This window comes from Solanum verrucosum, unplaced genomic scaffold (genome assembly GCF_900185275.1).
Source record: "Solanum verrucosum unplaced genomic scaffold, falcon-dt-bn FXZP01000004.1, whole genome shotgun sequence".
NCBI classification, from domain to species: domain Eukaryota; kingdom Viridiplantae; phylum Streptophyta; class Magnoliopsida; order Solanales; family Solanaceae; genus Solanum; species Solanum verrucosum.
In genome coordinates, this window is record NW_026020212.1 from 145,656 (window position 1) to 167,108 (window position 21,453).

Consider the following 21,453-nt stretch of genomic DNA (forward strand, 5'->3'; position numbering starts at 1 on the left):
AATAATATATTAAAAGATCAAAACTATGAAATAGTATAAGAAATATTTTAAAATTATATCAAAGTAAATAGTTTTATATATAAAATAAAATTTTTAAATTACATATATAATGTCGGGTTGGTTTGATCTCGGGTTGATTTTGTTTAGTTAAAACCAAACCAACCCAAATATAGTCGGGTTTTTTTTTTCCACTACCAAACCACTAGTCGGGTTTTTTTCCGGTTTGACTCGATTTGCGGTTTGGTTCGATTTTCGGTTTGGTTTTATACAACCCTACTTTTTATCTCACTAGTTAATAATTTCATATTAGATTTCAAGTCAGATACAACTAGATACGTGTATTTTTGCTACAAGATACACTAAAATAGAGATCGAGAGACTAGTGAGATAGGAGTGAGGTTGGCGAGATAGTCTATGTATCTATGTGAATCACACTAGATAAATGGAAAGAGGAAATTGGCGAGCAAGAGAAGAAAGTAACGAACGAGAGATCAGATACATGCAAATTACACTTAATTTTGACTTCATGTATTCGAGATACATTTGTCTGAACGTGTCAAATATATGTATTTGAAGTCCAAATTTTGACAAGTTTCATAATACTTTATAAGCATAATACATAAACATGCTTCTTAACTTGGCGTCAACGGACAACTATGACATTTAACTTTGGGTGTGCACAAGTAGACATTAAATTTATATAAAATTGAACAAATAGACACATTCATCCTACATGACACCCTACATGAAAAATTTGTATCCTACGTAGTGTCCTACATGTATTATGCCATGTAGGACACATGTGTCTACTTGTTCAATTTTATATAAGTTTAAATGTCTTCTAGTGCACACTCAAAGTTGGAGGGTATAATTGTCCGTTGAAGCCAAGTTAAGGGTCATATTTATATATTATGCCTACTTTATAATAGTATTATATTAGTTGGATTTGTGTAAGTTACCGAACACATTTTGAAGGGCTTTTTTTAAAAAAAATAAAAATTACACGACCAAAATACAACATAGAACACTCTTTGCTTCTCTCTTTTCCCTCCATCCCCAGAATACCAGAGAGAAAGAAGAAGAAGATGAAGAGGAAAACCTTAAAATCCTCAAAATCAAGAGCCGCTTCACCATCCTCCATAGCAGAGAGGACAACACTGTCAAATGATGTTATCATGGAGATCTTCTCAAGGCTACCACAAAGTCATTGTGCATATTAAGGTCTGTTTGCAAACAATGGAGAATCATAATTGATGACCCATTTTTCAAATCCCTACACAGAAAAAATTCATCTCATAAACCCAACTTGCTATTGCTCCTAGAAAAATCCTACCGTCGTTGCATAATCTACGGTACCTCTACTACTAAACTAACTCTGTCATCAATTGATTTTGAAGGGAATCATAACTTTGACTTCACATTTACTTTGGATGGTTATGTCAATATGTTGCCATCTAAATCGGAGTTGATTTGCTTTGTTAGTACCCAAGGGTTTTATGTATGTAACCCTAGTACTCAAGAATTAGTTAAATTACCTAAATCTCATTTTTGTGATGTTAAAGATGGTAGTGCTTTTGGGTATATAAAGGAGAGGAATGAGTATGTTTTGGTCAATGCTCGTTGTATTAATTATGAAATTGGGTGTGAGGTTTTGAGGTGAACTGATGGTTGTTGTTTGAAAGATTGTTATTGGTGGATTGTTAGTTCGAAATGCCCGTGTTATCTTCGTTTGTGGGGAATTTTGATTGAAAATAGTTGTTATTGGATTGGATACAATGACAAGTATGATAACACAAAGATTGATGCAATTGTGTCGTTCGATTTGGGAAAAGAGGAGTTTAGTACAGTGGTGTTACCAGAAGGTCTTTTGATCCTGCTGGAGTTCGTTTTTTGGTGGAGTTGAAGGGGTTGTTGTGTTTGGTTGATTCACCCGAGGACGTATCTTCCATGGATATTTGGGTGTTGAAAGATTCAAAGAATCATATATGGGCTAAGGAGCACATTATTGATCTGAGCATGTTTGACTTTGGCTTCGATTTTATCACTCCTCTGGATTGTAAGGAAGGGAAGATTCTTATGGATGTTAAATTTGAAAGTCTTGAGTGGTATGATGTGGAGAAGAAGTGCTTTAAGAAAATAGATAATCTAACTTCACGACGATGGAGATGGTCTGTACTTTACACCGATGGCTTGTTTTCCTTGGGAAGTCGATATGTAGGCAGCGTATAATGTTTTCAGGTGCTGTTTATGGTTTGGTTCATCAACCATAGTGTTTCACCCTTTGCTTAGAGTAAATTAGTTAACTTTGAGCAAACAATAAATCTATCATTTTGTGGAGTTATCTTGTCAATTCCTGTAATTGAACCAGTATATTTGAAATGATGTTGGAAGACTAATGTCATATTATCATTTACTTCACATGTGATACAAATTGGCATCTCAGTGTTAACTAACTTTATTCTATCTTATGAATATTTGATTTTGAAAATCTGAACTAAAAAGAAAGTGGTGTGATTTTTTTGTTTTTAATGGACAGGACTGCAAATAGTGATGGTTATGAAACAGATTCATGTTGCTTAAGGTATTGTAAATTGCAGAGTTTAACTGGGTGCCTTAGCATCCTGCACAGATAATCTTCTTCCATCTGCAGTCTGCCGAAAGAAATGGTTATCGACTTATCGTTGTTGAAATGCTTATTTTCGCTGCTGTCTTTGCAAGAAAGGAAGATCTGAATTGCTGGTATTCTTTAAAGCCTTATTACAAAATTGCTATTTGGGACAAAAATCTTGAAACTATTTCATGATCTGGTTTTGGCTGCATTCATCATGCTAGTTAATCAAATATCTAACAACAACATACCCAGTGTATTGAATTTCCACAGAGTGAGATCTGGGGAAGGTAAAATACCTCTCTACCTCACTCAGAGGTGAGGTAAAGAAGACTGTTTCTGATATTCCCTCGGCTTAAGACAAACAGACTAGAAAAAGTAGTAATGAAAGTACTGAAGGTCGACAACAGGTAGGTAACAATTGGTGCTAATTATTTGTTAACAACTACTATATATGATATTACAAATTTCTAGCCTACTCTTGCAAGGTTTGGACATTACAAGTTTACAACACACACTCTTCACAGAAGTGAAACAAATCACCCTCAAACTGCAACAGTTTTACGTGGAAACATCAACCAAATCATGAACCAGCTCATAAAACTGCAAATAATGTACATCGACCATATCGAATATATCGAGTAGATCCTGAAAATGAAAACAATAGAGGGAGGTAAGTGCTTCGTAAATCCCTTCAAGCAATGGAGAAAATCAGGAAGTATCGCGAAAAAATCTAATTCGAGATACAGCCATGAAAAGAAACAACCACAACATACTCATACTCATTAATCAGTAACCATCAAGAATGAATGGTGTGAAAAACATCGAATCACATTAGTTTCTCCAGAAAAAAAAATGTTAATTTGATTGAAACCATAATGGTTTTAAGAATGAAGCCGAGATTCATGTGATTTCAAGCGAACTGAATTACATAGGGGACGGAGAGAATTACACATCTCATCTTTACCCGCAGCCTTGTGGCCCCCATCCCAACCACCCCACCCCGCCTTCCATAGTATTTTGTCTAGATTATATACAAATGCTTTTAGGGCAATATTTTTTTGCTTACGTTCCAAACACAAGAAATTAAATAAGAAAGACAACTCTAGCTAAGGTTGTTAGCTAGTGACTTCCGCCATACAACAAGCCAACAAATTATGTATGACTAGATTCGACTCAATGGTAATAACTGTTTGCTGGATGACCATCTTATGAATCAAGATAGGTAGATATAGGTTGTCTCAACAGGTTTGTGAACCAATTCGTCAAGGTTTCTTTTCTTTTAACTAACTAATTAATACTCTCCGTTCCAAAACATTTGTCACATTTCACCTCTCGAGAGTCAATTTGTCTAATTTTCATAACTAAATTAGATTAGATTAATTTGATATTTTATAATTAAAATTTAGATATTCAAAAATGATAGGAAAAGTACTATAAATTGCAATTATTCCCATATCAATATGATGAAAAAATACATCTTAAAATGTGGGTCAAAGTTCATATCATTTGACTTTCCAAAAAGAAAATTTTGATAAGTATTTTGGAATGGAGAGAGTAATATTTAAAATGTGAATTAGACAACTTTTCCTATTCCCAAAAATAGAGGCAAGTCTAGGATTTAACTTTAATAATTTTTCAACCTTCAAGATTCTTAGCATTGAGCTAATCATAGTTCAAACTTATATGTTCAGAATTTAATGTGTTAAAGTTTTGAGAAAATGATCCTTAATGTATAGGGATGACTTTATTTTGATCCTTAATATATTCCACATGGTCTTAGTGTATTATAAAAAGTACTCAATTTGATCCTTTGCCCTAAATATAACATAGCCATCAGTTAAATTTAACGTTGGGCCCCACTGAAAAATAAAACCACCCAAAATATTTCCCTTTCTCCTTCATTTTCTGGTCCTCCCATCAAAAGCTCTGTTTTGAAGAGCCTGTGGGTGTTTTTGCCTCAGCCATAGAAGGAACTTTCCTCTTCCACTTTTAAAAATATTACTTCTCAAAAGTGTGGTTTAGATAGTTGAATTTTGCTTTTGATAAACATTCAAGGATCAAGTTCATCTTATGTCAATTGATTTTTACAAATGCCTCCAACATAAAATTTGCACAGTTGATACTTCATCAGCATCATATGGCAAATTTTAATGCTGAAAAATGTTGTCTCAAACACATGATCTGTTTTAAAAAAATTGTGACCATCATATATATACCATTGACCCTCACTATGGACATTAACAAATCTAACAATAGGATTAAATCTTATAATAATATTAAGAGTGAAAGAAAATAAACTAATTTTCTAACTTAACAATAAAATTATTTTTTTAGAAATCATAACTTTGAATTAGGGTTAAAACTGTGGAGGAGGGACAAAAGTGGAGAGCAGCGACTGGTTGGTGGACGAGCATCGGTGGCCTAGAACAATGTGGTCGTCAGAGAAGAGAGAGGGAGAAGGGGGAAATTGGGTCAAGCTTTTCACGCCACTGATGAAAGAGAAAGGGAAAGTTTGGGTTTTTTTAGTGGGACCGCTGTTAAATTTAACCGAGATCTGTTATATTTAGGGCAAAAGACCAAATTAAATACTCTTTATAATACATGAAGGACCATATAGATCACGTGGAATATATTAAGGATCAAAATAAAGTAATCCCTATACATTAAGGACTATTTTGGTCATTTTCTCTTAAAGTTTTTATGTTTTTTCATTATATATCTATGTTCCATGTAGAGAACCCCGAGTTAAGTTGAACTAGGGGTGTTTGAATGAATTCGGGGGATCAAAATGGACTGTGTTATTAAATGGGTGAGTAATTTCGACTGAAATAAGTTGGGCTGAAAGGGGTTTGATACACTTACGCACCTTTGAAAAAGCTTTGATCAAACACTAATTACTGCTCAAAAGTATCTTTCGAGCTAATTAGCCAAATATAAATTGTTTCTCACTAAAAACACTTACGATAAAAAACACTTTTTAAAATAAGTTGATTTTAGAAGTTTGACCAAATAGGCTATATAAACAAGGCAATTAATATAGGGAAAATGCATACCCCCCCCCCCCCCCCCCAGCCTATGCCCAAAATCTCTGAGACACACCTAACCTTTACTAAGGTCCTATTACCCCCCCCCCCCCCCCGAACTTATTTTATATATAATTTTCTACCCCTTTTCGGCCTACGTGGCACTATCTTGTGGGCCCAACGCGTGTTGACAATTTTTTGAAAGATAGTGCCAAGTAGGCCGAAAAGGGGTAGAAAATTAATTAAAAAATAAGTTCAGGGAGGTAATAGGACCTTAGTAAAGATTAGGTGTGTCTCAGAGATTTTGGGCATAGGCTAGGGAGTACTTACGCATTTCCCATTAATATAAAAAGTTAAAAAAATATATATATGGATAGTTGCTCGGACTCTTCACTTTCGATGCCGCACCCGTGTCGGATTCTCCTAAAATATACTACTTTTGGAGAATCCAACACGCACCCATTGACATTTTTGAAGAGTCCGAGCAACATAGATATATATAACCATATAGAATGAACAGTCTGTACCTGATACTTTCATCTTGATGAATGAATGTCCCACAAGACTTGCTCATCAAACTTGGTCAATACACCATCATCTAGTCGTTTCCATGTCCTGATCTTCTCCACACCCATCCAGACTTCCTTTCCCTTCCCAAGTTCTGCCTGTATTACCCTTGCTCTTCTAGGCCAACCAGCTACACCATAACCATGATATCCAAAGCCTCCACCATAGCAAAACCACATACCTTCTAGATTCCCACAATAATCATTATTATGATCATGACCTATAAAAAAAGCTTTAACATCCCCCATAGAGATAAAGGTCTTCAAGACTCCGGAGTTCACCAATGAACATGCCACATATTCCCGGTACGTGCCAACAATATTTTTAATAGGACCTTGACGGATTTCTGGAATTGGGATGTGGAAAAATGCTAGTGCAGGATTCATCACGGGGAACGGAGGAATCTCCACTGATTGATCAGTAAGCTTCCATTGTCCCTGTGATTGTATTGACCTGCAAAATGTTAATAAACTCTGAATAGGCTAAACCCACTCATCAGAGCAGAAACAATTAATGGAAACACAGAACCAATAGTTCTAATAAATGGAAGATTTGTAATAGAATGCTCAACAGGGAATCACCGAGTCACGTGCATAGGAAGGAGAGAGGGAGAAAGAGAGAGAGAGAGTTTATATGTTTCCTTCTAATGTCAGTCATAACAATACCTGAAATCTTTTAGAAAGACCACGAAGCCAACTTAGTTGAGATTCCCTGATCCAGTTATAAGTCCGGACTCCATCAACAATAGCTCTATCTCCACTATCTAGAAAATATAGGTTAAGAATGCTGCTGTTACTTAAGTATGAGCCAGGTGCACCCCGCACTTCAAGATTGTAGTTGCCAAATCCATCAATATTTGTCATTGGTTGCTGTTCCATTGGATCCATTGGAAATGCTTGTGAAACGGAATAATCCATCAGGGAGATGAAAGACATAAGTTCTTCACGATTCATAGTAGATTCTTGATCATGGTTCCCCAAAACAGCTGCCCATGGAATTCCGGATTCTATAGCAGGAGCAAAAACTTCAAACAAAGATTCTGCAGCATCAGTAGCACTTGATCCAAATATGTTATCTCCTATAGAACAAAGTCAAGTGAGTTTTACAGATAGTACAGAAGAACAGGCAACGATAAAGTAAATGATATGCAATCACTACCAATTAGCAACTGTAACATTTGTATGTTGTACAAGCAACACATATGTGGAAGAACAAGGACAATGAAATTGCAGTTGGAGATATGGGAAAAGTAAAAGTTCAGGGAAGTACATAAACAAGTGTAAAATAAGTAATGAAAAGCAAGATAAGAAGATGAATACAACTCATCAAGCTGAAGTTACATAAGCCTAATCATCTGTTTCACTGCACTGTGACTGGACCAACAATGTTGAAATTCAGTCAAAGGTCATGCGATGGAGACTAATGTGGAGTTTTAGAGTAGATGAGAGTTTGAATTTTATTTTTTTTAAAGAAATTTAGACTTTTATTGATACGAAAACAAAATACACATTTGGGCCTATTACTAGATGAGAGTTTGAAAAGAGTTGATGTAATGTTCATTGTCATTATCCCAAAGCTGGAGGGGACTACAAGTATCAAGTAGTATAGACCTATTAGTCTAGTAAGAAGCATTCATAAGATCATTTCTAAGGTGTTTTCCCCTACATATTGGAAGGTCCTACACGAGACTCTGTCTTCTTCACAAAATGCTTTGTGGAGGAAAGGCAGATTCTGGATGCAATTTTGCTGGCACATTTAGTGGTAGATTCTAATAGAAAGAAAGGTGCTTCAGTGTTCCGTGCAAGCTAGACCTTGAAAAGCCATATGATCATGTGAATTGGAATTTCTTGATTCCATTATTCGATTCTGGTGAATGGCAATCCATGTGGTTTTTTTTTAGTAGTGCGAGGGAATTGAGACACAAGGATGCTCTATCATCTATGATTTCCATTTGAGTGATGGAAGAATTGAGTAGGATGATGGATAGAGCCGTGATCGGTGGATAGCTTAAGGTTTCAATGCAGCACCTGGCGAAAATGGTACCATATCGATCTCTCATTTAGTGTTCGTGGATGAAAATTTGGTATTTTGTCATTGAGATGTGATCTAATTGGAATACTTGGTCAAATGTAAACTTGGTCCCAGGTAATGTCTGGTTTCAAAGATTAATATTACAAAGTGTGAAATTATACCTGTTAGAGAGGTGGATAGCATTGATAGGCTTGCTTAAGTTTTGAATTGTAGGGTAGGAGCTTTTTGCACTACCTAACTTGGTCTACCACGGGGTGCTTCAAATAAGGATCAAAACATATGGAACCTGATTCATTAGGGAGTTGAGAGAAGGCTAATGGCACTTCTCCAAAGGTGAGACGGAAGTGCTTATTAACCGCACTTTATCAAGCATTTACACATATTTCATGTCCTAGTTTCACCTAATCGGTTGGGAGATTGTGACATATTCCAAGTGTTGGGGAGGTTTGGAGATAAGGTATTGTTGGGAAAATGGCTATGGAGATTCGGAGCGGAGGAACAAGCTTTTGAAGAGGGGTGGAAATCTAAAAATGTCAATATGTCCTACGGTTGTGGTTGATGAAGGAATATTATAAAGGGTTGGGTAGAATTTAGTGGCAGCGTTTCAATCAGGGTGGGAGACGGGAAGAGAGTTATGTTTTGGCATCATAAGTGGTGTGGGGATAAAAATATCCCTGCTTGCATATGGTGGACACTATGGAAGGAAAGGAATGGGAGATGTTTTGAAGGAAAGGTTAGCAGCCCAGAGGAGATCAAGATGAAATGCCTTAGTCTTTTGTATTTTTGGTGTAAGCAAAATTTAGTGGGGGAAGTAGATAGCCTTGTGGAGTTTAAAAGCCAATTGTAAAGTTAGTTTTGTCTTTTTGGATTTGAGTATGATGGCACCCCTTGGGGGTTTGTAAATCCCACCTCATCGATTTTGATGAGGTCTTTTGTGTGAATACAAAGTTACCTATTTCAAAAAAAAAAAGTGGTGTGGGGATAACACTTTGAAAGATGATTTCCTGAACACATACAAAGTCTCATGCCAAAAGGAGTAGTTAATCCAACAAATTCAGAAGATACAAGGTGGAGAGGTTTTCCGGGACTTCAAGGTTCAAGAGGAATTTCCATAATTGGGATGTGATTGAGTTCCAAGGATTGCAAGATTTGCTTCACATGAGTTCACAAACAATGTACTCACTTGATAGCCATGATATGAATCATGATGATTGGAGGTGTTCGTTGGAGAATAATTGAGCTTTCTTTGTTAAGTCTTTTTATGAACAAAATTTTGAGTAGGGAGCAATTTCATTTTCATAGAGCTCGATTTGGATCTCAAAGGTACCGAGGAAGGTGTATCTCATCACTTGGTTAGCATCTAGAGAGGTGATTCTGACAATAGAGAATCTCAGGAAGCAACAGTTAGTTTGTGTTAGTGTTTCATGTGCAAGGAGGTGAGTGAAGATGTCAATCATCTTCTTCTACATCGTCATCTTACCTCAAGTTTATGATGGAAATTCTTAATTGGTTTGGCATATCATGGGTGATGCCAAGTATGGTAAAGGAGTTAATATTCCGTTAGAATTGTGGAAGGAGGAAAAGGCTTATACAAGATCTAAACAAGCTGCTAATAATTTAGCTAAGGACTAGTTATTTCTTGCTTCTTTAATTGTGATCACAGTTTTTAATACCACTCCGTCCCATTTTATGTGGCACTCTTTTATTAGTCTGTCTCAGCAAGAATGTCACCTTACTATAATTAGAAATAATTTAACTTTAAAATTCCCCTTTTACCCTTAATGACATGATTCATAACCCACACAAATATCTAAGGATTGTTTTAGACCACAAGTTCCAAAAGTCTTTCCTTTTTTCTTAAACACGGTGCCCAGTCAAACAATGTCACATAATGAGACGGAAGGAGTATCTAATATTAGCTAAAGTAGTCCTTTAGTTAGTTCCCATTATCAGTCACAAGTTAGCTATTGAATGTAATTACCAATCTTGCCAAATCATAATCAATGGAAGACAAACGGACAGAAAATAACAGGTGAATCAGAAACACTAATAATCAGATCTGTAACTACATACCCTGTACCATCTGAACTTTATTAGTCTCCCTGTAAAATATTTTGATTTTTCTGAGTGAACTTTATATCCATCAACAAACTGTAGTTAGTACAACAAACCACAAACTGTACTCCGCGAAACACCTCATACCTCTTGAATGTAGTAGCTTTAGGCAAAAAAAACCTAACACTTTCCTGCCTAATGTCTAAATATTGCCTCTGTGGTGAGCTCATGGAAGTGGAAGCGATTACACAATTCAATTGAGATAGGCTTTTTATAGATCATCAGACAACATACTCTAACAAATCTTGACACACAATAAAAGTACAGTTATTTATTAAGATTTAGCATATTCTGAATATCTATTATACCATTTCTGGAAAGGCAGAAAGCAGTTACCGAATCTTGAATTAGAAACTCTGCTCTAAACATCCAGAAAGGAAGAGAAAAGGAAAGTCTGTTTCTTACTTCAAATAATGTCAAGGCAATACATATACGTGACATTTAAACTTTAGATATGCACAATTAGACACTTAAGCCTGTGCCAGAAGACCTTCTCGCAGATGATTTCTAGTCAGTGTGCCGCGAGTGGCTTCTCGATGAATAAGCTGTGATTGCTCTTGTTGATACAGTTTCAATTTTTTGTATAAAATTGAACAATAAGACGCACATATCCTACCTGGCATAATACAGGTAAACAACAGAAGGGGAAGTTAAAGTTATTACCAGTAAATACAATCAAGTCAGGCCTTTCAATGTGAATCATCTTCCTCAAGAAATGAGTAGTGTTGAGGTCAGAACAGTAATTGAACTCACTCTCCAACACATCTCTACACCGAGTCACCATCCCATTCCCATAGTGCATATCCGCAACCTGAAACACACCAAATTGGAACAAAATTACAACACCCACTTTGCCACAAAATCTACAAGAAAGATAAGCTGATTTTGCTCAACTTGTTCAAACATTTTCCATACAACCCAGTTAAAGTTTTTCGATTTACTTTAACATTTTTCCAACAATTTTTTTATTTTATTTTCTAGTAAAGCAAAAAAGAAGTTAATTTTTGTAATAGAACCTGAAGGATTTTGAAGGTTCCATCTGAGCGGAAACGCAGAGGCAGTTGGGGCTGCTTCTTCAGCTGGATATTTTGGTAATGAGTAGTTAGTCTATTTGAGATAACAAGTGTGTCAAGAACATACAAAGAAGCAATAATGAAGATAAAGAACAACAAAGAGTGGATCCATAGTCTTGCTGATTCCATACTTTGTTCAAAGGATCCAAATAGAGAAGCAATAACAAACATATACTACTACTCAGACTGTACCAATTTAAGTCAACTAATTTAACTTGACACAAAGGTGAACATGTACTAATATATGTTACTCTCTTCGTTTTACAAAAATGGTCTAGTTTGACTTGACACGAAATTTAAAAAAATAAAGAAAAATTTTAAATTCTGTGATCCTAAATTAAAGTTATATCAAATATACAAAATTTCCTTTTAATTTTGTGGCCTTAGACATGCTACGTGAAAAACTGAAAATAAAATGTTAGCAAAAGAGGAAAGAGGTCATTCTTTTTTAAACAGACTAAAAAGAAAAGGAGGTCATTTCTTTTTAAACGGAGCGAGTATTTAATTTGACTTGATATAGAGTTCAAAAAAAAGGAACAAAAATACTTTTTAAACTTATGATTTAAAGCATAAATGTTTGTTGGGGGATAAAAACTAAAATTTTAAGTTAGCTTTATTAATTAAATAGGAAAGTAAGTCGTATAAATTGAGTTGATTGAGATAATACACATCTTTAGTTTTACTAAGCCTACTACCTACTTTTGACTTGTTTATTATTTCCAATGCAAATTGTTGTCATGTTTTTTCTATTTTTCTTAAAGGCATAATACATATATTGGACCCTAAACTTGGCTTCAAATTTTAACTTTGACCTCCAACTTTCATAGTGCACAAATAGGCACTTTAACTTGTATAAAGTAGAACAAGTAAACACACGAGTCCTACATGGCACAATACACGTAGGACACCACGTAGGACAAAAAATGACATGTAGGATGCCATGTAGGACGCCATGTAGGACATGTGTGTCTATTTGTTCTATTTTATACAAGTTAAAGTGCCTATTTGTGCACTATGAAAGTTGGAGGTCAAAGTTAAAATTTGAAGCCAAGTTTAGGGTCCAATATATGTATTATGCCTTTCTTAAATGCGTTTAACCATTTAGCAGTTAGCAGCTGTAGTTGCGTTTCATTTTGGAAACTAGACACTTGTGTTCGGTTATACATTTTCTTGCAAACAGGATTGTCATTTCGATAATTTGCGTTTTAGCCCATTTATTTCTCAAACTAATTTTTACAAAAAGTTAATTTGAAATTTATTTTTCGTAGAAAAATAATGTTAAAGAGTACTTTCTTTGGTCCATATTAGGTGGATATAATATATCGAAAACTAAATTATTGAATTGAATTAAATTTTTTGATAATTTAGTAGTCGATAATTCGATATTTGGTATGAAATTTGAGAATAAAATTTTAGAATTATGATATTCGGATTTGGGTTTAGTATGAGATATTAGTACCATTTGGTAATTGATATTTCCCAAAAATCGAATTATTTACTTAATGAAGGTCATATATCACATGTTCATCACTCATTAATAAAAGTCTAAAGAGAAAGTTAAAGAATTAGCATAAGCAATCCAAATACATATGTTTTTAGTTGTATCAATTTGTTTTTCTTGATATCTTTTTACTTATTGATTTTCTATTAGATCGTGCCTCCACATAAAAAAAAATAGAAATGATTGGAGAAATAGTATTAACTTTGTAATACAATCGGCAATAATTTCAATACATTATTACCGAATACCGTACCAAATCAAAGTTTAATTTACCGATTATTGAATTACCAAACCGAAATTCAAAATTTTGGTATTTAATATCTACTTTTAACTTTCAATTACCGAATTACCAAACTCGAAATTTAAAAATCTCAAACTGAATACCAAACGCTCACCCCTAAGGGTCTGTTTGAAAAATTCAATAATAGCGACATCAATTTTTTTCTAAAAAATTAGTAACGTCATTAATTTTAAACCAATCAAATTCTTGCAGCAAACTTTGAAAAATTAACATATTGGTAAAAATTATAGTCAAAAAACATTTTACAAATACTGTAAGTCCTCAAAAATCATAAGTAAAAATTCCACCTAGATCCTATTTTTTTTTAGGTATTAATATGTTTAGTAGTTTTAGGATCTAAATGGACAAGCAATAACAAACATAAATTACAACTCACCTAGTACCAATTTATAACTGTTTAGTAATTTGATTTAACACATAATTTAATAGAGTGAACACTTTTTGAACTTGTAATTTAAAGTATAAATATTTATGTGGATAAAGAATAAACTCTTAAAATTATTGAGATTGAATAAATAGGAAAGTGAATCTATAAATTGTTAATGGGGATAATAAATTCATCTTAGCTAACTTTTTTTGATACTTATCTTCATTTTTAACTAAGTTATATATTTATAATTATTATATCATTTCCAATGGAAGTTTTCTATAGTTACTTATTAAATAGGAAAATAGGAAAGTGACTCGTATAAATGGTGACAGAGGATAGCTACCTACTTTAACTTGTTTATTATTTTCAATGGAAATGGTTGTCATGCGTTTTTTTTTTAACACCTATAACTTGCGTTTGGTTTGGAAACTAAACCCTCTTTTCATTTTTAGTGACATTCATTGTTATTCGTCATTGTTGACTTCACACTTATTAATAAAACAATTATTAATATAGATATTTTAGCAAACTATTTTTGTTAAATAATGTTTAGTACTTTCTCCATTCACTTTTACTTGTCACGATTTGACTTGACATACCAATTAAGAAAATAATTATTAATATAGGTATTTTATCAAATTATCCATATTAAATGATGTTAAATAGTATTAAGTCTTGAAAAATAATTTGAAGAAAGAGTATTTAATGTTGGGGTAAAACATGGAAGAAATATGTCAAAAGTGACAAGTAAAAATGAAAATATATTTTAGGTATAAATGACAAGTAAAAGTGAACAGAAGGAGTATTAAGTCTTGGAAAATAATTTGGAGAAAAAATATTTAATGTTGGGGGTAAAACGTGGAAAAAATATAATTTACGTTCATTGATTGAAAACTTAACTTTAAGAAAACATTAAATAAGAGTAGAATAGTAAACTTACTTAGTTTCGTAATGCACGTAAAATCTAAAATAGTGATATATAAATAGGAACGGAGCAAGAAATATTTCCTTGAGTTTCACTTCCACCATTTCGAAATTAAGGAGGGTGACACCAAATATTGATACTATATTTCCAAGAGTTAATATTATTGTGTGAGGTTTTTTCTTTCACAGAAAGTAGACCTAAAGTTTGTTAACCCAAAAGGTAAGATTAAAGTCTACATTTTTACGAGACAAATAGAAACTTCACACAACTAGTCTCAATTGAATAAAAAAAATCCTTAAGTAATTACATCTACGGGAAACATTAAAAATAAAGATCAATTACACCTGAGAATCGGAGAGTGTAGTTACCCATGTCAATTACATCCTATTATTTGCTGAATATTTACATGACCAGCCAAAACCAAAACCGATTATCAAAATGACTTTATGCATTAATGTTTTTTTTTGTATGCTTAATTTCCACAAATCACAACCACCCAGAGTGGAATGAATGACCAGATATTTTTTCCACACCTATTTTGAAACAATCAACGTATGCTAGAAGTAAGAATAATCAACTTATATTTATTAGCAATAAAACAAGAAACTTGTTTTGACTAGTTTCATGGACTCCATAGAAGAAAAATCTCCTTCCGTAAACACTTTGCACTCCTTGTTTTCTCTCATTCTTTCAGTAGTCAACCAACTTCTCTACGTAGCATGGAAATGAAGAACAATCATTACTTTCTGCTACTCTTTTTATGCTTCAGTCTCAACAGTAATCTCTGTATCGCAAGGAACACCATTTCTGCGAATGAATCTCTTTCTTTTAGTGAAACTCTTGTCTCTTCAGGTGAGAGATTTGAGCTTGGTTTTTTCAGACCAGGTAACTCTCTTAAATATTATCTAGGCATATGGTACAAGAACGTTATTTTATCGCAAACAGTAATTTGGGTAGCAAATAGGGATAAACCACTTGAGTATGGTGCTGCTGAGATGAAAATTAGTCAAGGAAACCTGGTGCTTCTTGATAGATTTCAAGGCGTAGTTTGGTCGGCACTTGCTGGAAACATCAATCCAGATATTTCAGTTACTGCACTTCTTCGTGATGATGGGAATTTGATTTTGAGAGATGTGTCAAATTCATCAACACCCTTACTACTTTGGCAAAGTTTTGATCACCCAACACACACTTTTATGCCTGGTGCTAAGATTGGATATGACAAACGTACACAAAGAAAACAGGTTTTGGTATCATGGAAGAATTCGAGTGATCCAGCACCAGGATTGTATTCTATGGAAATGGACCCAAAGAATGCTCAATTTGCTTTAAAATGGAATAGGACTACAGAGTATTTGGCAAGTGGTTCATGGGATGGCCGAACGTTCAGCTCAGTGCCTGAGATGAGTTCAAACTACATATATCATATCAGCTATAACGACAATGAGAATGAGTCATATTTTACATATTCCCTTTACGATAGTTCAACCGTATCAATGTTCATCATGGATGTCTCTGGACAAATTAAGCAACTAACATGGTTGAATGGTAGCTTTCAATGGGCTCTATTCTGGTCTCAACCGAGACAAATTTGTGAGGTTTATGCTAAATGTGGGGCATTTGGAGTTTGTACTGAAGCTAATGCAACCTGCAATTGTTTGAGTGGTTTCAAGAAAATATCAGATACAGAATGGAATTCAAATGATTATTCCAGTGGCTGTGTAAGAGACCAAAAGGTGCAGTGTAATGCAATTACTGAAGACAAAGATAGTTTATGGATAAGTTCAATTCTGAGAGTACCTGCTTCTCAAAATACTAATATCACAGTTGGGACAGCCTCACAGTGTAGATCTGCATGTTTCAACGATTGCTCTTGCACTGCTTATACTTATGATGGTTCCGGTACCTGTTCCATCTGGACAGGGGATCTGTTCAATCTGGAACAACTCAGCACAACTGAATCAGAAAGGACAATATTTGTCAAACGCAGCTCACCTGAAGGTTAGAATAGCATAGTATAACATACTTTGATTCTTTATTTCATATTAGTACTATGTTATCGATAGAATTCCTTATTAACGTTAGCACTTAACAACAATGATTCTCCTTTCAGCTCAAACTAAAGCTAAGAAATCGAAGAAGCTAAAAGCAATCCTTTCGTCAATATCCGCTTTGATGTTTCTACTCATAGGCAGCATTAGCTACATTTACTATAGAAGAAGAATGACAAAAAGAGCAGGTATTTGATGAATGAATGTTACTCTGGAAGATATTTTCTTTTATACCATTTTGAACTTAATTTCAAAGGTCTTTCTCAATCAGATAGAAGTAAAGGTATTCAAGGGGCACATAAATCTCACTGGCACAAAGCTGAAGGAGAAGCAAAAGTATTAATGAATGAAAACAGTGATGAAGCGATTGATGTTCCATATTTTCACTTGGAGACTATTTTGGAAGCTACAGACAACTTCTCAAATGCGAATAAGCTCGGACAAGGAGGATTCGGTCCTGTTTACAAGGTTAAAACTTCATTCCTACATCGAATAACTGGCATGGCTATATTGACCTATAGTAATGAGATGAAAAAAAATTGCAGGGTATCTTTCCGGGCGAAAAAGAAATTGCAGTGAAAACATTATCCAGTCAATCAGGACAAGGCATAGATGAATTTAAGAATGAAGTGACTCTAATTGCAAAGCTTCAACATCGAAATCTGGTGAGGCTATTGGGTTATTGCATCAATGCAACGGAACAAATATTACTTTATGAATATATGCCGAATAAAAGTTTAGATACATTCATATTTGGTGAGTTAGCCTTTGTTAAGTTCTTTATTCTCAAAGTCATACATTTCTTATAATGATCTAATTTTATTGACGTACCAAACTTTGTCATGGTAACGATGCAAGATGGAACACTTTGTCAATTATTGGATTGGAAGAAACGTTATGACATCATATTGGGCATTGCACGGGGTCTATCTTATCTTCACCATGATTCACGACTAAGGATCATTCATAGAGATTTAAAAACCAGTAACATTTTATTAGATGAGGAGATGAACCAGAAAATTTCAGATTTTGGCTTGGCAAGGATTGTAGAAGGAAAAGTAACAGAAGCAAATACAAAGAAAGTAGTGGGGACCTAGTAAGTATAATATTCCTTCCTGTCATTAATTTCTTACAAAAGGAGCTTTGGATAAAATCTTATACTCAAATGTTTTGTTCACCTGATGAAATCTAGCGGCTATATGTCTCCTGAATATGCACTAGATGGATTGTTTTCCATCAAATCAGATGTATTCAGTTTCGGAGTAGTCGCACTTGAGATAATCAGTGGAAGAAGGAATACAGGATTTTATCAGTCAGAAGAAGCCTTAAACTTGTTGGGCTATGTAAGTGAAGAATCTTCCCATGACTTAATTATTATATCTTCTTCTTAATTTTGTTTCTCAGATTTTAGAAAAATTATCACAGGCATGGAAATTGTGGACAGAAAAGGCTGAGATACAATTAATAGAAAAGTCATTACTTGAATCATGCAAAAGAAGTGAAGCAATAAAGTGCATAAATGTTGCACTCTTGTGTGTACAAGAAGATCCAAATCATCGTCCTAATATGTCAGATGTCATTGTAATGCTGGGAGGGGACGGTACTAACCTTCCAACACCTAATAGACCAGCTTTTGTAATAAGGACGCATACTTCTAATACATCTTCTTCTTCCTCTGATAAGAAATACATTGTATCCAACAATCAGGTGACGATTACAGTTGAAGAAGGACGTTAGCAGGAATAGTGAAGGCATTTAATTCGTATGGAAAGGGCTAGGGGTGGCACTAGCTAGGACTTAAAGATGAGCCATATTATACTTTTTTATCCTTGTTAACCTCTACTTTGGTCCTAAAAGTGTGCAGGGACAATTGTGCGTCGGTACTTGGCCAAATGTCCTCTTCTCTTTAATAGATAGGACAATAGGTGGAAATCTTGGGAAAACTTTCAAGTGTTTGTACTCAAAACATATACAATTTTGCTTTAGAATGTAGTAGGCCTTAGCAATCAAGTAATGCGATTGTTCCTGATGCCTTCAAATGTATAAGCCATGTAATTTTTCTTCTTATTCAATATGTTATTGGCCCAACCACCTCCCCCAAAAGAGAGAAAAGTTTGTCCAAAGAATGCATGAAAAAAGCATTGAGGAAAGAAACAAAGAAAGGAGTTGCACTTAAAGAACAAAACTGCAAAACAAATGTCTAAAGTATCGATCAACAGAATGTGCACAAAATAGGTAGACACGGTTGATTCACTAGTGCATATCATTTTAACAAACTATGCTTATTTAAAGCCACCTTGTTGAAACTTTTATCACTAATATAAGTCTCAAGTGTTTCTTTCCAATGTAATTAGACAAATCCATGCATGCCTTTTCCAGGAACTTTCCAGATACGAGACAACACTGAACAAACAGTGACCTGATCCAACTTGAGTGTACATATATATATTAAGTTTCTTACGCATACCCGTTGTCTGGTTGTCTGGTTGATGAAGGAATATTATAAAGGGTTGGGTAGAATTTAGTGGCAGCGTTTCAATCAGGGTAGGAGACGGGAAGAGAGTTATGTTTTGACATCATAAGTGGTGTGGGGATAACACTTTGAAAGATGATTTCCTGAACACATACAAAGTCTCATGCCAAAAGGAGTAGTTAATCTAACAAATTCAGAAGATACAAGGTGGAGAGGTTTTCCGGGACTTCAAGGTTCAAGAGGAATTTCCATAATTGGGATGTGATTGAGTTCCAAGGATTGCAAGATGTGCTTCACATGAGTTCACAAACAATGTACTCACTTGATAGCCATGAATCATGATGATTGGAGGTGTTCGTTGGAGAATAATTGAACTTTCTTTGTTAAGTCTTTTTATGAACAACATTTTGAGTAGGGAGCGATTTCATTTTCATATAGCTCGATTTGGATCTCGGGGGTACCCAGGAAGGTGTATTTCATCACTTGGTTAATCTAGAGAGGTGATTCTGACGATAGAGAATCTCAGGAAGCAACAGTTAGTTTGTGTTAGTGTTTCATGTGCAAGGAGGCTAGTGAAGACGTCAATCATCTTCTTCTACATCGTCATCTTACCTCAAGTTTATGATGGAAATTCCTAATTGGTTTGGCATATCATGGGTGATGCCAAGCATGGTAAAGGAGTTAATATTCCGTTTGAACTGTGGGAGGAGGAAAAGGCGGACACAAGATCTAAACAAGCTGCTAATAGTTTAGCTAAGGACTAGTTATTTCTTGCTTCTTTAATTGTGATCATAGTTTTTAATACCCCTCCGTCCCATTTTATGTAGCACTCTTTTATGAGTCCGTCTCAGCAAGAATGTCACCTTCCTATAATTAGAAATAATTTAACTTTAAAATTCTCCTTTTACCCTTAATGACATGATTTATAACCCACACAAATATCTAAGATTTGATTTAGACCACAGGTTTCAAAAGTCTTCCCTTTTTTCTTAAACACGGTGCCCAGTCAAACGATGTCACATAAAATGGGACAGAGGGAGTATTTAATATTAGCTAAAGTAGTCCTTTAGTTGGTTCCCAATATCAGTCACAAGTTAGCTATTGAATGTGATTACCGTTCTTGCCAAATCATAATAAATGGAAGACAAACGGACGGAAGATAACAGGTGAATCAGAAACATTAATAATCAGATCCGTAACTACATACCATGTACCATCTGAACTTTATTAGTCTCCCTGTAAAATATTTTGATTTTTCTGAGGAAACTTTATATCCATCAGCAAACTGTACTTAGTGCAACAAACCACAAACTGCACTCCGCGAAACACCTCATAGGGTCATACCTCTTGAATGTAGTAGTTTTAGAGAAAATATTTAACACTTTACTGCCTACTGTCTAAATATTGCCTCGGTGGTGAGCTCATGGAAGCGGAAACGATTACACAATTCAATAGGGATAAGCTTCTTATAGATCATCAGACAACATAAGCTAAAAAATCTTGACACACAATACAAGTAGAGTTATTTATTGAGATTTAGCATATTCTGAATCTCTATTGTACCATTTCTGGAAAGGCAGAAAGCAGTTACTGAATCTTGAATTAGAACCTCTGCTCTAAACATCCAGAAAGGAATCGAAAGGGAAAGTCTGTTTCTTACTTCAAATAATGTCAATGCAATACATATACGTGACATTTAAACTTTAGATATGCACAATTAGACACTTAAGCCTGTGCCAGAAGACCTTCTCGCAGATGATTTCTAGTCAGTGTGCCGCGAGTGGCTTCTCGATGAATAAGCTGTGATTGCTCTTGTTGATACAGTTTCAATTTTTTGTATAAAATTGAACAATAAGACGCACATATCCTACCTGGCATAATACAGGTAAACAACAGAAGGGGAAGTTAAAGTTATTACCAGTAAATACAATCAAGTCAGGCTTTTCAATGTGAATCATCTTCCTCAAGAAATGAGTAATGTTGAGGTCAGAACAGTAATTGAACTCACTCTCCAAAACACCAACACATCTATACACCGAGTCACCATCCCATTCCCATAGTGCATATCAGCAACCTAAAACACACCAAATTGGAACAAAATTGCAACACCCACTTTGCCACAACCCAGCTAAAGTTTTTCGATTTACTTTAACATTTTTTCAACAATTTTTTTATTTTATTTTCTAGTAAAGCAAAAAAGAAGTTAAATGTTGTATTAGAACCTGGAGGATTTTGAAGGTTCCATCTGAGCGGAAACGCAGAGGCAGTTGGGGCTGCTTCTTCAGCTGGATATTTTAGTAATGAGTAGTTAGTCTATTTGAGATAACAAGTGTGTCAAGAACATACAAAGAAGCAATAATGAAGATGAAGAACAACAAAGAGTGGATCCATAGTCTTGCTGATTCCATACTT

General features: G+C 34.7%; 3 protein-coding genes across 4 annotated transcripts; 2 read left to right on the plus strand and 1 right to left on the minus strand.

Annotated features, from left to right (window-relative positions):
- Nucleotides 1–3,062: 3,062 nt before the first annotated feature.
- LOC125830546 (probable inactive purple acid phosphatase 28) lies at nucleotides 3,063–21,453 on the minus strand. Of its 2 annotated transcripts, none has more exons than XM_049509731.1 (5): nucleotides 21,264–21,453; nucleotides 11,011–11,158; nucleotides 6,867–7,279; nucleotides 6,162–6,638; nucleotides 3,063–3,256 (listed from the first exon to the last, which is right to left on the minus strand). In XM_049509731.1, exons 2-4 carry the CDS (start codon nucleotides 11,147–11,149, stop codon nucleotides 6,171–6,173), a joined length of 1,020 nt encoding a protein of 339 aa, XP_049365688.1. In that variant the 5' UTR covers nucleotides 11,150–11,158; nucleotides 21,264–21,453; the 3' UTR covers nucleotides 3,063–3,256; nucleotides 6,162–6,170. The 2 variants fall into 2 exon arrangements, with proteins under 2 accessions (XP_049365688.1, XP_049365687.1); XM_049509730.1 differs by lacking the exon at nucleotides 21,264–21,453 and adding an exon at nucleotides 11,364–11,618.
- LOC125830577 (G-type lectin S-receptor-like serine/threonine-protein kinase At2g19130) lies at nucleotides 15,237–16,523 on the plus strand. Its single transcript, XM_049509757.1, has one exon. The coding sequence runs from the start codon at nucleotides 15,237–15,239 to the stop codon at nucleotides 16,521–16,523; it is 1,287 nt and encodes a 428-aa protein (XP_049365714.1).
- LOC125830548 (G-type lectin S-receptor-like serine/threonine-protein kinase At4g03230) lies at nucleotides 16,117–18,305 on the plus strand. The gene is made up of 7 exons (XM_049509733.1): nucleotides 16,117–16,518; nucleotides 16,631–16,756; nucleotides 16,840–17,036; nucleotides 17,114–17,324; nucleotides 17,427–17,664; nucleotides 17,761–17,911; nucleotides 17,994–18,305. The coding sequence occupies exons 2-7, from the start codon at nucleotides 16,693–16,695 to the stop codon at nucleotides 18,303–18,305; spliced, it is 1,173 nt and encodes a 390-aa protein (XP_049365690.1). The 5' UTR covers nucleotides 16,117–16,518; nucleotides 16,631–16,692.

What these genes read in the sequence shown, in the direction of transcription:
- LOC125830548 (XM_049509733.1), top strand. Translation starts at nt 16,693, where the DNA reads ATGTTTCTACTCATAGGCAGCATTAGCTACATTTACTATAGAAGAAGA. An exon ending in TTTAGATACATTCATATTTG is followed by an intron (nt 17,325 to 17,426) that starts GTGAGTTAGCCT and finishes TAACGATGCAAG; the next exon opens with ATGGAACACTTTGTCAATTA. An exon ending in CCTTAAACTTGTTGGGCTAT is followed by an intron (nt 17,912 to 17,993) that starts GTAAGTGAAGAA and finishes AAATTATCACAG; the next exon opens with GCATGGAAATTGTGGACAGA.
- LOC125830577 (XM_049509757.1), top strand. Translation starts at nt 15,237, where the DNA reads ATGGAAATGAAGAACAATCATTACTTTCTGCTACTCTTTTTATGCTTC.
- LOC125830546 (XM_049509730.1), bottom strand. Translation starts at nt 11,591, where the DNA reads ATGTTTGTTATTGCTTCTCTATTTGGATCCTTTGAACAAAGTATGGAA. An exon ending in GAACCTTCAAAATCCTTCAG is followed by an intron (nt 11,159 to 11,363) that starts GTTCTATTACAA and finishes GGTGTGTTTCAG; the next exon opens with GTTGCGGATATGCACTATGG. An exon ending in GTCTTTCTAAAAGATTTCAG is followed by an intron (nt 6,639 to 6,866) that starts GTATTGTTATGA and finishes ATACAATCACAG; the next exon opens with GGACAATGGAAGCTTACTGA.